This window comes from Aulostomus chinensis, chromosome 23 (assembly GCF_037954235.1).
Source record: "Aulostomus chinensis isolate RoL2024-O1b breed Wild chromosome 23, RoL_Achi_v1.0, whole genome shotgun sequence".
Taxonomy (NCBI): domain Eukaryota; kingdom Metazoa; phylum Chordata; class Actinopteri; order Syngnathiformes; family Aulostomidae; genus Aulostomus; species Aulostomus chinensis.
Window position 1 is genome coordinate 11,693,427 of NC_141342.1, and position 14,169 is coordinate 11,707,595.

A 14,169-nucleotide genomic window follows, 5' to 3' on the forward strand; every position below is an offset into this window, starting at 1 on the left:
TTACCGCTCAGTGAATCAGCATCATTGTTAAAACAAAAATAAACAAACTGATTAATAGGTCCAGTTAAACAAACCTTTTTTTTTTTTTTTTTTTTTGGTGCTTGGTGTCAGCGCGGCATGTTTCAAGAGGTACTATCCCATGACCTTGATGTCTCCGCTGACCCCAGTGACCTTGGGCCTTGTAAAATAGGCTACACCGCACACATGTTAAGCTATTAGCTAATTAATTTAACATTTAACACGGCATATGTACATGTAAGTATCCCCGTCTGAGCCTCAGATCAGTTCTTGTATAGAAAGAAGAAGGTGTTTTTCAGTGTCTGGGATTGTAAAAGGCATGAGTACATGTACATATTTTATATATAAAGGCACAAGAAGAGTGTGTGTTTTCGAGGCAAACTATTGCTAAGTTGCAGTGCGCGCTAATGTTTGCCAAGGCTGAGGTCCGTGGGGTTGAGAGTAACACCAGTAAACACAGTAGAAGGAGAAAAACTAAACCAAAAAAACAACAAAAAAAAAATACAAAATAAATAAAAGTAAGCCACACACGACAACACAAGCACAACACTCAGACGGCATTGAGAGGACAGAGACACAGTGTTTTAACATGTAAGAATGAAAAAGCCCACATACACACGCGTGATATGACACAACCTGAAGAGAGAGACAACAACAACACAGAGGCACATCAGACAACAATGTGAGCCGCTGTTCCCGTTCAATCTTCTTCAGTGTGTGTGTGTGTGTGTTTTATTAGCAGTTATTGACACAGGACACTGGGTTATTCACACTTGAGCTGCTGGATGTATGTGCACACGGACACACTCTTTTTAAGCTTTCAAACAGACACACAAGTATTCGGTATGTGCACGCTACTTATTGTGGACATGAAACGCAAGGCTTTTTTTCTTTCCGTTTTTTTTTTTTTGTTTTTTTTTAAACACTCAAAAGATTGTGCAAAATGTTCAGGTGTGTGCAACATTGTTCACAACAGCAAATGCAGGTAGAATGTTGGGCTGAGGTTAGGATGATTCCTGCTGCTGCCTAACCTGAGCTCAAGACTGCAATAAACCCCTTCTCATAAGACATTTTCCACTCTTCCAGATACAGAAAACACCTTAAAACTTGCAGGCACAACACTGTGAAAACGGTGGCGTGTGTGAGTGTGTATCAGTGATTTTTTTTTTGTTTTTTTGTCAAGCAACGTGTGTTGAAGTGGGTGCCAAACTAGTGACATGTGCAACTGCAGGAGCATGCTGGAGAGCCAGATTCAATTTTCTCGGCATTTTTTTGTTGTTGTTGTTGTTGGTTGTCGTTTACTTTTCAATTGATTGTTACCTCTGGTCTATGGTTTGATCCAGGAAGAGGTGGAGTTTGCATTGAGGTCCTGCTGTAACAGAGACCCTTCCATCTTATACCAATCCTCAGTCAGAGGGGAGTCTGGGCTGGGTGCCAGGGCTGCTGCCTCTAGTTTGTTGTAAACAGGGGGGTGTTGAAAGTTTGGAGGGAGTGTGAGGGAGTGTTTAGGTGCAGGTTGGCGGCAGTGGTGGTGGTGGTTAGATTGCAGTAAAAAAATAAATCAAGGAGCATGAAGGCATATGAGGTAAACAAAGAAAAAGTGAGGGAGGGGGGTAACGTGGTACAAAGGAGAATAAGGGGAAGGGTTGTAGGTTTAAAGATGGTGTAGAAGGGAAAGGGAGGTAGGAGGGGGAATGAGGGGAAGTTTAGGTTGGGAAGGTCATTACATAGGGAGGGGGCAGGCAAAATAAAAAAGGATGATTAAAGGCAAGGAGAGAGAGAGAGAGAGATAGAGAGAGAGAGAAGTGACGAGAAATAAATTAATGCATGGTCAACTGTCTGAGTAAAGAAGACAGAGAGAGAGACAGATCGTTTACGCGCATGAATGCGTGTGACACATACAGGACAAAACACACATGGAAAGATGGAAGACTGAGGAAGCCAGAGGAGAGAGAGAGAGCGATAGAAAGAGAGAGAGAGAAAGAGCGAGAGAGAGATAGGGAGAGAGAAAGATTGCGGCACAGACAATGATAGAAGAAATAAATTATGAAACCAAGCGAGCGTTGATGGAAAGACAGACAACATGAATGTAAAGAAGTGGAAACAAACAAGAGCAGAGCAGAAGAGCTACGTCTGCGTGTGTATGTGTGTGTGTGTGTGTGTGTGTGTGCGTGTGTGTGTGTGTGTGTGTGTGTGTGCGTGTGTGTGTGTTACTGTGTTTACTTGCTAGCTGCTTCATTGGAGATCTCAATAAGAATTGCAGGTGAGGCTTCTAAAACCCATCTCTGCTACATGTTTGTGTGCATACATGAGCTAAGCTGTACCAGCTTCCAGATATGTAATGTGAACATGATTTGGCATTTTACCATATGGATCTGTTTATATAAGATGTTTATGTATATGTCTCCTGGTGGGAAACGTACCTTTCCGTACATTCCCATCTGTGGCTCGGAATTCCCTGGTGTTAAGCAGGAAGCAGGCGCGGTCCTGCTGGTAGCGTTCCCGGGTAGGCCCTCGCCCGATAGGGCTCCTCTCATCTGGGCTCAGCACCTGGTCGATGGTGGGGCAGTCTTCGTTAGCCAAAGCAGCCGACGCTGCATCACCGTTCTGCTTGGAATCTAAGAGGGAGCGTATAGGAGAACATCGCACATGAGAGCAAAGTGTGTACGTGACGTGAGGGTGAATATACAGCTGTTACATCACAGGTTGTCACCTTTTAGGGTTTTTTTGATACTCACCAAGCTGACACAAAAACAGGATTATTACGGTAAAATGGTGATACCTCAAGAGATTTAAACACGATATCAGACTTAAGCCACAAAACAGTCCATCACAATCACAACACTTCAAACTAACTGAAGGTTATAGGTCATCTATGAGAAAAAAAAATATTATTGTGCTAAATTATCACCAAAACAATCTATTTAGAATTTGCATGGATTTCTCCCTGTATTATTGCAACTGTTTTTATGAGTTTTGCTAATGATAAGACAAAAAATACACCTTACTAAAGGGCTGTGGGATATCATATGGTGTAAACTGTCACAAAGTAGCTGTAGAACTCCTTTACAAGAGTATTTTATGTTATTAATAAAACAGATGTTTTCTTTTTTGCACTTTTTTTCGGGGCTATTAGATATTTTAATTGCTTGGAATTGAATCAAGGTGTTTGTTGACAAGTTCGTGCCATTTTAGAGGCTCAATATCACAAATGTAGGGAGAAAGGAAAAGAGACAGTACCCTTCGTTTGTATTTCCATCCATCCATCCATCCATCCATCCATCCCTCCATCCATCATCAACAGCTTATAGCTTGTAGCGCAAAATTTGGAGAAAATAAAACTTTCTGCTGATTGGCTCATGGATTTTCTAAGCCGTATTGCCGTACCTGTATCAAGTCGCGCCCTGCGTCATGTTCAAAGCGAAACTTAACATTGCCAATATGGATGCGCGTGGAGGAAAATGGATGAAGAAATGGAGGAAGAAACTGCGAGAGGAACTCACGGAGAAACTCCCCACTGATTGATGCGGGTTATCCGGATAATTTTTGGCAGTGACGCGTGATATAAGTAAAGTAAACGAGCCAATAAAAGAAAAAACATGTTTAAAAACAGTAATTTAAAGCTAATTAGCTAAGGAAAGGATACACCGAATGTTACAATAAATGTCTGTGTTCTGAAGGCTTCTTGCCTTTTTGTTTATTTCTGAGCAGTAAACAAGTCTGGAGCAGAATCGCATCAATGTGTTGTATCAGGACAATAAAGCTACTTTCCTTTCCTGAATTTCCTGATATATTTTTTTAATACTTGTACTTAAGTAATTTTTTAAAGCAAATACTAAAGTACTTAAGTAATATTTTGAGCAAGCTACTTTTCCTTGTGCTGGAGTAATATTTGACAAGGAGTACCTGTAGTTTTACTCAAGTAGTGCGGTTGTGTACTCTGTCCACCTCTGTCAAAATAAAGTCATGAGACATGCAGTTAAATTGTTCATATCTTTTTCAAAGAATTTAGAGAATACATATTAAGATGTATATTATTATCAAGGTTGAGAATGACTTATATTGGGATATACATTTTTAACCATATCGCACAGCCCCACTTCTGAAGATCATTTACATCACAGCGTCTAAAGCCTTGAAAGTAGAGGGGGACCCGTCTGTAAAACTGTCAAACGTGGAGTAGCAAATGCAGATTTAAAGCAGTTTTCAACTTCCTGCAAAGAAATTTAAATGACAGGAGGAATAACAAACAAAAATTAGGGTCTTCGCCTGAAGTACCTTCTGGCTCAGGCCCTAAAAAGAAGAACATTTTCAAACTGGAAGAAAGCCAAACAGATCAAATGTAGTAAAAGCACTAATGATCGTAGTATTTCCCCGAACACTGATGTCTATGGCAGTAAAGTAATGCATTAAAGGTGCATTATTGTTGTATGTCACTAATGGTGCAGCATGTAAGCAGAGCCAAATAAGAGCCAAATGACCTCTCCCCATGATTTTACTGTTAACAACCCCCCCCCCCCCGGAAAGAAATTATGTCAAGTCAGCCCAAAGTGAAATACATTAAGCTGTTTTAATTGATAATTGAGTTCACTTTACTCCATCGTGGTAGTTTTTGTCTGACAGATGGAAGCCCTTGAGGCGACTGCGGACCTACCAGTTGATTATAAATTACCCATGACTTCTGATGGGCCACTGATCTCTCCAGAGAGGATCCAGAATCAACTATGCATCATTTCTCGATACTACCACTTCCTTTTGACGCTCAAATCCAACCGTTCCCATCAAACTCGCAGCGTGAGGCAAATGAATGAAACAGAACAACGAGCATTCAAATTTCACTTGGACAAACACCCTTATCTCAACAATTTGTTTGACTTCACATGAAACATCTCACCTCTGTTGATCTCTATAATTTCTTCTTGGGCGAGAGGGCAGTCACCCCCTATGCCTCCGGATCCCATCACTCCACCTAAGACGTTTCCCAAGATCCTTTGCGGTGATGCAGTCGCCATGGCCAGGGCGTCTGGTTTGCAGTAGTTTGGCGACCCTGGTTGAGGCGCTCTGGGAATATGTTTGTTCTTCTTTTTGGGCAGCTTTTGTTTGGCCATAGCCAGAGAGTAGTACATGCCAAAGTTGTTGACAATGACAGGTACAGGCATAGCAATGGTCAGCACACCAGCCAAGGCACACAACGCCCCCACCAGCATTCCTGACCATGTCTCTGGGTACATATCTCCATATCCTAGTGTGGTCATGGTCACAACGGCCCACCAAAATCCAATGGGGATATTCTTGAAGTTGGTGTGGGCGCTGGCTGTCGGGTCATCTGGGTCGGCGCCGATTCTTTCAGCATAGTAAATCATAGTGGCGAAGATGAGGACGCCCAGGGCTAAGAAGATGATGAGCAGGAGGAATTCATTGGTGCTAGCACGAAGGGTATGGCCGAGAACACGGAGACCCACAAAGTGACGGGTCAGCTTGAAGATTCGGAGGATACGGACAAATCGTACAACACGGAGGAATCCCAGGACATCCTTGGCAGCTTTGGAGGAGAGACCACTTAAGCCCACCTCCAGATAGAAGGGCAGGATAGCGACAAAGTCGATGATGTTGAGGGTGCTTTTGAAGAATTCTAATTTGTCAGGGCAGAAGATGACTCGCAGGAGAACCTCAATGGTGAACCAAATGACACAGACACCTTCCACATATGTCAACCAGCTGTCAGTCACCACTTCATATACAGTCTCCTCACGGGTGATGTTCCCCATCGTGACATTCTCTGTCTTGTTGATGATGGTGTTGAAGGCCTCATGCGTCTCCATGCAGAAAGTGGAGATGGAGATGAGGATGAAGAATAGAGAACCAAATGCCACATACTGAGAGGGAGAGGAAGAAGAAATCAGCGTGGAGAGAAGAGATAGAGAGATGAGGCAGAGAGAAAGTGAGGGAACGAGACAAGAGTCAGTGGCAAGTTAAGACAATCCAGCAACATAAAAAGATTAACAACTCTGAATCCAACTGTGGTATAAGTGTAGTATAAAATGTCGCATCTAAATGCTCTTTAAAATATTTTGAACAAAATAAATATACCAGTTTTTTTAATTTAAAAAATAGACCCGTCAGAAAATAATGATCTTTTTCATTTCATATTGTTTGAATACGTACAAATACTAAATACAAGCAGAGAACAACGGACCCTGAACGCCTCAAGGACAATCCCTGTTGTGACCACAGACTCATCAGGCCTGACTGAATCATATCTGACGGGCAGGAATTACTGTGACGAACAATTACACCCATAAAAAGACGTGTCAGTACCTTTCACTTGATGTGTCGTCATGAAATGATGACTTATTGTGATTATAACTTTTTAAAAAGTAGCAATTTAATATTAGACAACTGGGTAAAAATGGCAGTCACAATTTCTGTTTGACATCCACACCAAAAAAAAGAAGATAATCCATACTAAGACATACTTATAATACTATAGATCAAACACTTCAATGCTGTTGCACTGTGCTTGTCGCATTACATTTATTTTTCCTGTTTCTAAAGGTAAAATGTAACACTTGAAAGATCTCTTTGCTGATTTTATCTTTTCCTCCATGTTGCCTGCGGACCTCTCTGCTCAAAGCATCGTCTAGTGGATTTTTGCTGGCTCGTGCAAACTACAGATTGCACTTTTTATGCCCGCGGATTAAGAGGATAATACAGGACAAAAAGACTGTCTGCCATGATGTCAACCAAAGCCAGTGAAGTAAAAAAAAAAAAGGGACATCTGAGAATAGGACGAGTGAAACAACAACGGAGTTCTGTTTGTTGCAGGCAACGTTGCGTCAAAGCTGAGAGTGGAAGGCATTGAGATTATTTACGGCTGGTGTTGGTCGTTTAACTTCCTTTAGTTCGTATCACAGCCCTTTGTGTTTTCTCCGGTCGCGTAGAAACCAAATTCAACAATATTTGTGCCTTCCCGACACGCTTACAGAAATGTTTGCGTGCAGATTCCAGAACAGAAGCGTCAATAGAAACATACAACACTTTTTCATCACGCACAAAGGCAACTGTTCCGAGCATTGACCATCTATGTCTAGATGTACCGAAGCTTATGATGACCCCGGAATTGTCAACGAATCAATTACTGTAAGTGTGTGTGTGTGTGTGTGTGTGTGTGCGTGTGTGCGTGCGCACAAACACAATCTTTCCCTGTATCGGCCCATTCCTACCAGCCCTGCAGTGTATTTATAGATGCAGTATACTTTGTGCTACATCAAATAAATAATAAAACACAGACATGGCCTGAGGAGCAAAAGAGAAAGGTAATTCATCCTTGAGTGGAGCCCATATATATAAGATGCCTGAGTGCCCTCAGTGCATTGTGTGTGTCACTATGTATTTTTGACATTATGCACTTAAGTAATATCAGGGGCAACATACTTCTAAGAGGATGTCTTAGAACTAAGGAAATGGAGTTATATTTATTGAAAAGTCTCCATTCTGTCTTTTTGAATTGGAAATTAGACGAGTCACTGAAACAGACTAAGAATTAATATTGCTGCTGAGGGCATTAGCTGACTAGCATTTAGCCGAAGAAAATGGAACTCCTGGAAAGTCCTATACGTTCAGCACATGTTGCCTGCAGCTGTAGGTGCACTATCCATTGAAGAAATTCATTCACAGAAGCAATACTTCAAGATATTCAACTCTGGTGTGTTAATAGTATCTCTTTCTATCCCAATTTTATCCCGTTCTCTCTCCATCTCTTCCCCGTACCTCTTTTCTCCTCCACTATGTTTCTCGCTAGTCGGTGTCTGACCTACTTTCTGAGATTGCTGCAGTGCTCTCCCCCTCTGTATCATGAAAACACACACATACTGAGGTTCTCAATCACCCTCCTACCTCTACCCCATAGCAGCCCCCCCCCCCCCCCCCCCACTCCCAACCCCCCACACGTCTCAGGGAAACAGGATAGCACCGGTGGGACCAACTCAGGATGATCCTTCATTGGCTGAACACCAGAAATCCTTCACATGTACAAATCAGGGCAACTAGAAGAGTGTAGCCCTGAAGTGTTCTGTTGTTTTTATGTCAACGTTGCCATTATTTCTTACAATGACAATGATGTAAGTCATATAATTAAGAGTTAGAGGAGGTGAGAGGCATTCGTAAAAGCTGCAAAGATGAGAATTGTTCCCTCAAAGTGAATTTATATGTGTATAAACAAACAAACACACACACACATACTCGAGGGTGCAAAAGAGAAAATAGTGGCAAAACTACAGTAACATTATGTCTTCTATGTAGGCTACACAGGTGGAGACACCGGAGGGGGGCGGACAGGTGGGAGGGAGACCAGACGAAGCGGATTCATGCGTGGAGAAGCATAAAGGAGAGAGTTGAAGTGGCCAAGAAGAAAAGGACAAAAAAGAACGATAAAAATATGAGAAAGTCAAAAACCGAAAGCCAAAACAGTGAAACTAAAAGAGAGAGCGTGATTCAAACGCTGACAGAGTAAAGTATCCTGAGCTGAGATTTTCAAAGCTAAGCTGATGTGTCTTATCATTCCCATCAATGTGACGAGATGTGACTGTGTAGCGCAACTTTAGAAAAGACAAGGAAGAGGACAAAAAGCAGAAGAGAAATGATAAACAGAGAGCAGAGAGAAAGTCATTATCAGGAGACAGGAAGCTAATAGTTTATTAGCACTTCTTTCACTTGATACAATGACTCCTGCCGACCAGAGGGAGTGTCTTCCCTGCGTCTCTGTCCATCAAGTGTCTCTGTATTAAAAATGTTATTATACCTGCAGTACATCAAAATTAAATAATAATACATCCGACCAAAACCTGTACGTTTGTAAAGTATTACTTTGGTAAATTCTGCAACCATCCAGAATCCAAGGTTTATAAGCCTTAAATGACAATCTCTGCACTCCAAATATCGACAACAATCGTGCGATGGAATTGTATATCAGGAGAAAATCAACTGCATCCGAAAAAACACCAGTCAGTCTGAGATGAAGTGCTGTGAAGGGTTTGCTCAGCTTCACAAGCTTTTCTTCTCTAAAGCGAAGCTGCGTTTCCCCCCGTTTTCATGCGGCCCATCTTTCATGATGTTAGCAATGCATGCTAGCTTAAACAAACACACACTTTTTGATGCACGCCACAGTCCAATATGTGTACGATAACTTTCAAACGATAATTTCATGAATAATTATTCATAACTCTACAAATGTCCACTCGGCCTGCGAAGACACCCTTGAGTGAGTGAGAACCTGCCAACAAAATGCCAAAAAAGGATTTTATTCATATTATAAAACAGAGCTGTGATTTAAGCTGAGTTAACACCAGCACGACACCAACATTAGGGTTAGGAAATGACCACGTTTTGAGTTAAAATACGTCAAAACAATGTAAAATGTCCTGACATCTTACTATAAAAAGAGGTTCAAATGGTTGCAAAATGTCCCAAAGTCTTGCTCCTGGCTCACAATTACACGGTTTATATGTAAAGAAGAACAGCCTGCAGGTCCTGACAGATGGCTACATACGTCTATTAGTAGATATTAGTTAACAAGAAGAAAGTGTTTTCCTCTTAAGCAGAAATCAAGGTTTCTGGATCTGGAACCAGGAGTTTCAGTTTGCAACCAACCCTCCTCGATACAGAGGAAGCTTAACTCTCCTGGGAAGACATTCAACCAACAGTAGCCTATATTCAAGGTATCACTTGCACTTAGCATGAACATCTACTGCAGCATGAACCAACAGGATGCATTAATTTGGTATCGCTGAAAGCCACAATACTGCAGCAGTTCAATTAAACAGTCTTTTTAAGATGGTGGATTAAAGTGTAGCACTGAACATCAAATCAGTATTGATCAATACTTCATGGCAGCCTTTTTAATATTCTGCTGCATCCTGAGTATTTCTAAAAAATACATTTCAAAAACATAGTAGATGTGTGTACTGTATATGTCCACATCCACACACACACACACACACACACACATGCGTGCGCGCGCGGGCGGGCGGGCGGGCATCATGTTGTCGTGGCGACTGGCACACGTGTGCATGTGGACATAGGTGACAAAGTGAGAGAGACAAACAGCCTATGGGCACGGGAGGAGTGTGCGCACGCTTGCTGATCACAGATAGTGAGTGGTAGCTACATAAACACTGCATCGAGGTGATGGAGGAGGATGAGCGGAGCGGTAGAAAGAGAGGAAAGAGGTGGAGGAGGAAGAAGATAAAAGGAGGAGTAGAAATCTGTCACTTCACACTTATTTATCTCCGCGGGCACTTTGTCTCTGTTCACCCTTCCCTTCTCTGCAACATGAGGACATGCAAATGTGTGTGTGTGTGTGTGTGTGTGTGTGTGTGTGTGTGTGTGTGTGTGTGTGTGTGTGCGCGTGCGTGCGTGTGAGTGTGTGTTCTGGTCTGAACAGGCGTGCTGCTGCTGCTGCTGCTGCTGCTGCTGCTGCTGCTGAATATATGATTCAGAGGTGCACTGTAATATTGCTGCGAAGACTAATGCGTTAAATTCCCTACAGTAAAGCTTCCATGTGTGACACCTGCAGCCCAATGACCTTCAAGGCCCAATAGAGTCTCCGCCACTCTCAAGACTCTGAAATTAGATTTAGAAAGATCATCAACATAAATTTAAAGGAGAGAGAGAGAAAGAGAGAGAGCGACTGAGAGGAGGAGGAGGAGAGAGAAGCAAATGAGGAATTGCGAGAGGAAGTTGATCGAGAGTGTTTGGATGGATGAATAAATAAGAGAGAGTGAAAGAATGTAGAGGAATGAGGCGAAAGAATCAGCGGAGGAGAGAAGACAATGACGTGTATATCTCACAATCCAAAGGAAAGAGAGAGAGGAGAGAGAGAGAGATGGAGAAGAAGAAAGGAGGAGGTGCTGTAAATGATATAACCAAAGAGAAGATTGCTAGCGTCGATATTAGCCCTACAAGCATTTTTGCATGCACGGCGTTATACTGCGCTCTTTCTTAACGGGACCCTTGTGGTGCTGTGTTTACTGCGGCACCATCCAGAAGAGCTTTATCATTACAGTATTACCACAGCCCTGCCTGGCTCTCTCTGTCACCATGACAACCACTGCGTTAGCCTCTGCTTTCAGGCACCAAGGACAGGACTAAGCCAAATACTGCTCCTACTACAGCTGGTGTAAATGGCTCAGCGTAGAAGAGCAGCATCCAAATTGTGACCAGGTTGCTGATTACTGAATGACTGATTAACAGACCAAGATGTGTGTGTGTGTATAAGGTGGTGGTGGGGGGGTTGACCTTGAAAATATTTCTGGATGAATTCTGGATTTTCTCTTTTATTAGCTTTGCTTTTGTTTGAGCACAGGGTGTAAACTGGCCGGTGTATGACAGAGGAAGTCCTTTCCCAGAGGGCAAAGCAAATGGTCGACAACTGCTGCACAGTCAGCAACTATAAAAAAGACATTGAGGGATGATGTGAAATCTGCACATGAATGAAGCATGAAAAATGAACATTTAAACGATGTGAAGTAGAGAACTGTTCTGCTGAAGGGCAACGCAATGGGTGATTAATCTATTATTTTCTATCTTTAAGTGCCAGTATAACCTTGGGTTAGTTACAGGAACTAGTCTTAAACCATCCTGATCACTGCCGTCACCTCAGCGCTTCTATTCTGAACTATTACTCAGCATCGTGATGTTGAAATGGAAGGTTTTTGCTACATGAAGATGAGATTACATAAAAAGCAAAAAACAAAAAACAGTCAAACACTGGAAGAAGACAAAGCGGATGACTAAAAGAGTTCCCTTCAGGGACATGGCGTGTGAAATGGACAAGCAGTAAAACTGAGTGGAAAGGTAGAGAGCAGGATGGAGCGAGAGCGCTACAGAAAAGATGTCTTTACTTTTTTTCACCGTTTTATTTTCTCTACGTGTTGAATTATGTATGACTTCGCTGTCTTTCAGCCATTTATGACCCACAATCTCAAGACCTCTTGATGCAAGTTGACGATTTTGGCCAATATCGTCATTTTACTGATGGTTTTCGATATGAAAACTTTTTCTTTTTTTTTTTAAGAATGTTTGGCAGAAAAAGAAGACGCCTCAGGTCATTTGAAACGTGTCACCACCTCCAGTGGAGTAACGTCTTTGTTTGTTTACATCCTCTCATAATCTCAGCAGTTTACAGAACAGCTTCTGCGCTGCGCTGCATTTCCTGTTGTGGCGAGTGAGGCCGTCAAGGAAGCGGCCAGTCGGAAGTCAAAATGGCGGCGGAACTTATCACTCCTGGAAGTTTAAAAGCAGACATTTGAAGCCCCTTTAGCTGCCAAATGAAAAAAGTGAATTTAAAAAATGTGTTGGACAAAGAAAACGCATTTCTTTTTTCACTGCTATTAGAAATTCAGGGAACACAAGCGACTTTTGAACTCACCTCGGAAGACACTACAAATTCCTGTAGAACATCGCAATAGAGCGGGACACGGCGATACGATCGTATCGTGACCCAAGTATCGTGATCCCTGTTGTATTTATATCAGTCCAGCATCACTCTTCCTCTTAGCACGACATCTGTTGATTACTATGAGGAGACAACGCAGTAGATATGACTTGAGGGCTTTTTCCAAAAAGTTTTGAAAAATAAATTCACAGTCTTGACATGTTTTTTTTATGTACAAAATGTGAATATCATAAATACTCGCTCTTATCCAAATACTGATATTGGTGAATATCAGATATAAACCAAATCTCTCTCTCTTTCTCTCTCTTTCTCTCTCTCTCTCTCAGTTTAAGATGGTATTTCCTGAAATGAAGAAGAATGAAAAAATACTGGTATTGTAAATGAATGGACCTCTTGGTGGTCACAATTCCTTGTCATAAAAAAAAAAATATATATATATATAATCCAGATATTATGTTTCATTTCTGCACATTTTGAGAAAAACGAAAAAAGTAGGCGTGTCCCCACTGTGAATCTGATTGAAGTGAGACACATTCTAATGTACTCGCCCAAACTTCGAGGTGCACATGGATCAATCAGTGACTCAGCCTATCTTTTTTTTTTTTATCATTTTCCATTTTTCAAATCTTACCAGGCTCTAGAAAGATTGAAGAAGATATTGGGGAGAAATTCTGGGGGGCGCCGGTCTCGCTGGGCCTGATGCAGGACCATCAGCTGCAGTAAAAGACCACTGCTCAGGGTCACCCATGTATCTGAAGGGCAGGAGAGGTGAGGCGTGGAGGAAGGTGGTAGTTATTTGAGGTGAGCATCATGGATGAATTATTATTGCATGTGTTCCATGATTGTAAATATACCACACACACGCATATTTATCCGGTACCTGAGAGCAGAAGGAGCTGAAGGAGGGGGAGGTTGGAGGGAGGTTGCACTGAATTTAGATATATAATTAGTTTCAGCTCTGGGTAATCCTTGCAGATTTTTCTTTTCTTTTTTTAACGGGTTGGTAGCAGTGAATCTGTGAGGTCAGTGCTCTTGGAAGAGATCCTGGTAAATTTCAATCACAACACAGACTTCTGTTTAAGAGATTCCCTCAATGACTCAACTCCTTGACATCGGTAAGCTCTCCCACACGCCACACACCACACACACACACACACACACTATCGAGGCGTCACACTGTCGTCTCTTCTCTGCAGGACCCCTCCATTTCCCTCACACTGCAGTCCGCTAAAACATTTCTGAAGCCAAACAAATATACTGTGTGGAGGTAAGTGAGCTGTACATGTGTCCTTTCCCTCTCATCCACTTTGTATTCAGCCCAGATTACTGCAGCGTATTATGTGCATTTGTCCTTGCGACGTAGCCCTCTCTTTCTTCGCCAATCCTCCATTCCTCACCCTCCTTCCTCCATCCGTCCTCTCCTGTCCTGCTCGTCTTGTCTGAGACACATAAAGCAAGTTTGGCAGAGCCGTCCCTGCTCTATTAGCTGAGATGACCCACCACTGTCACGCTTCCTCCGCCTTTTCTCTCACCGTCCTTTTTTGTTTTTTTTGTGCTTCGCTAATCTACCTAATAAAAGATAATAAAAGAAGAAAGGGAGACATTGCAGGACAAACACAGTGTTTTTTTGGACAGCACATGTATATATTTAAATCTCCTAAAAGAGTAAAACAAACAAATGTGAAGTTGTGAAGTGT

General features: G+C 42.1%; 1 protein-coding gene across 8 annotated transcripts in view; it reads right to left on the bottom strand.

The window, feature by feature from the left end:
* LOC147239554 (voltage-gated potassium channel KCNC1-like) overlaps positions 1–14,169 on the bottom strand; it is a 55,307-nt gene that overhangs the window by 18,225 nt on the left and 22,913 nt on the right. For 5 of the 8 annotated variants that reach the window (XM_086195005.1, XM_086195008.1, XM_086195007.1 and 2 more), the window contains exons 3-4: positions 4,913–5,894; positions 2,442–2,636 (exon numbers count right to left, since the gene is read on the bottom strand). In XM_086195005.1, the coding sequence (XP_086051131.1) occupies positions 2,442–2,636; positions 4,913–5,894 (1,177 nt within the window). Of the gene's footprint in view, positions 1–633; positions 655–1,338; positions 1,468–2,441; positions 2,637–4,912; positions 5,895–14,169 lie in introns of all 8 variants that reach the window. The other 3 variants (XM_086195002.1, XM_086195003.1, XM_086195004.1) reach the window with 2 other exon arrangements.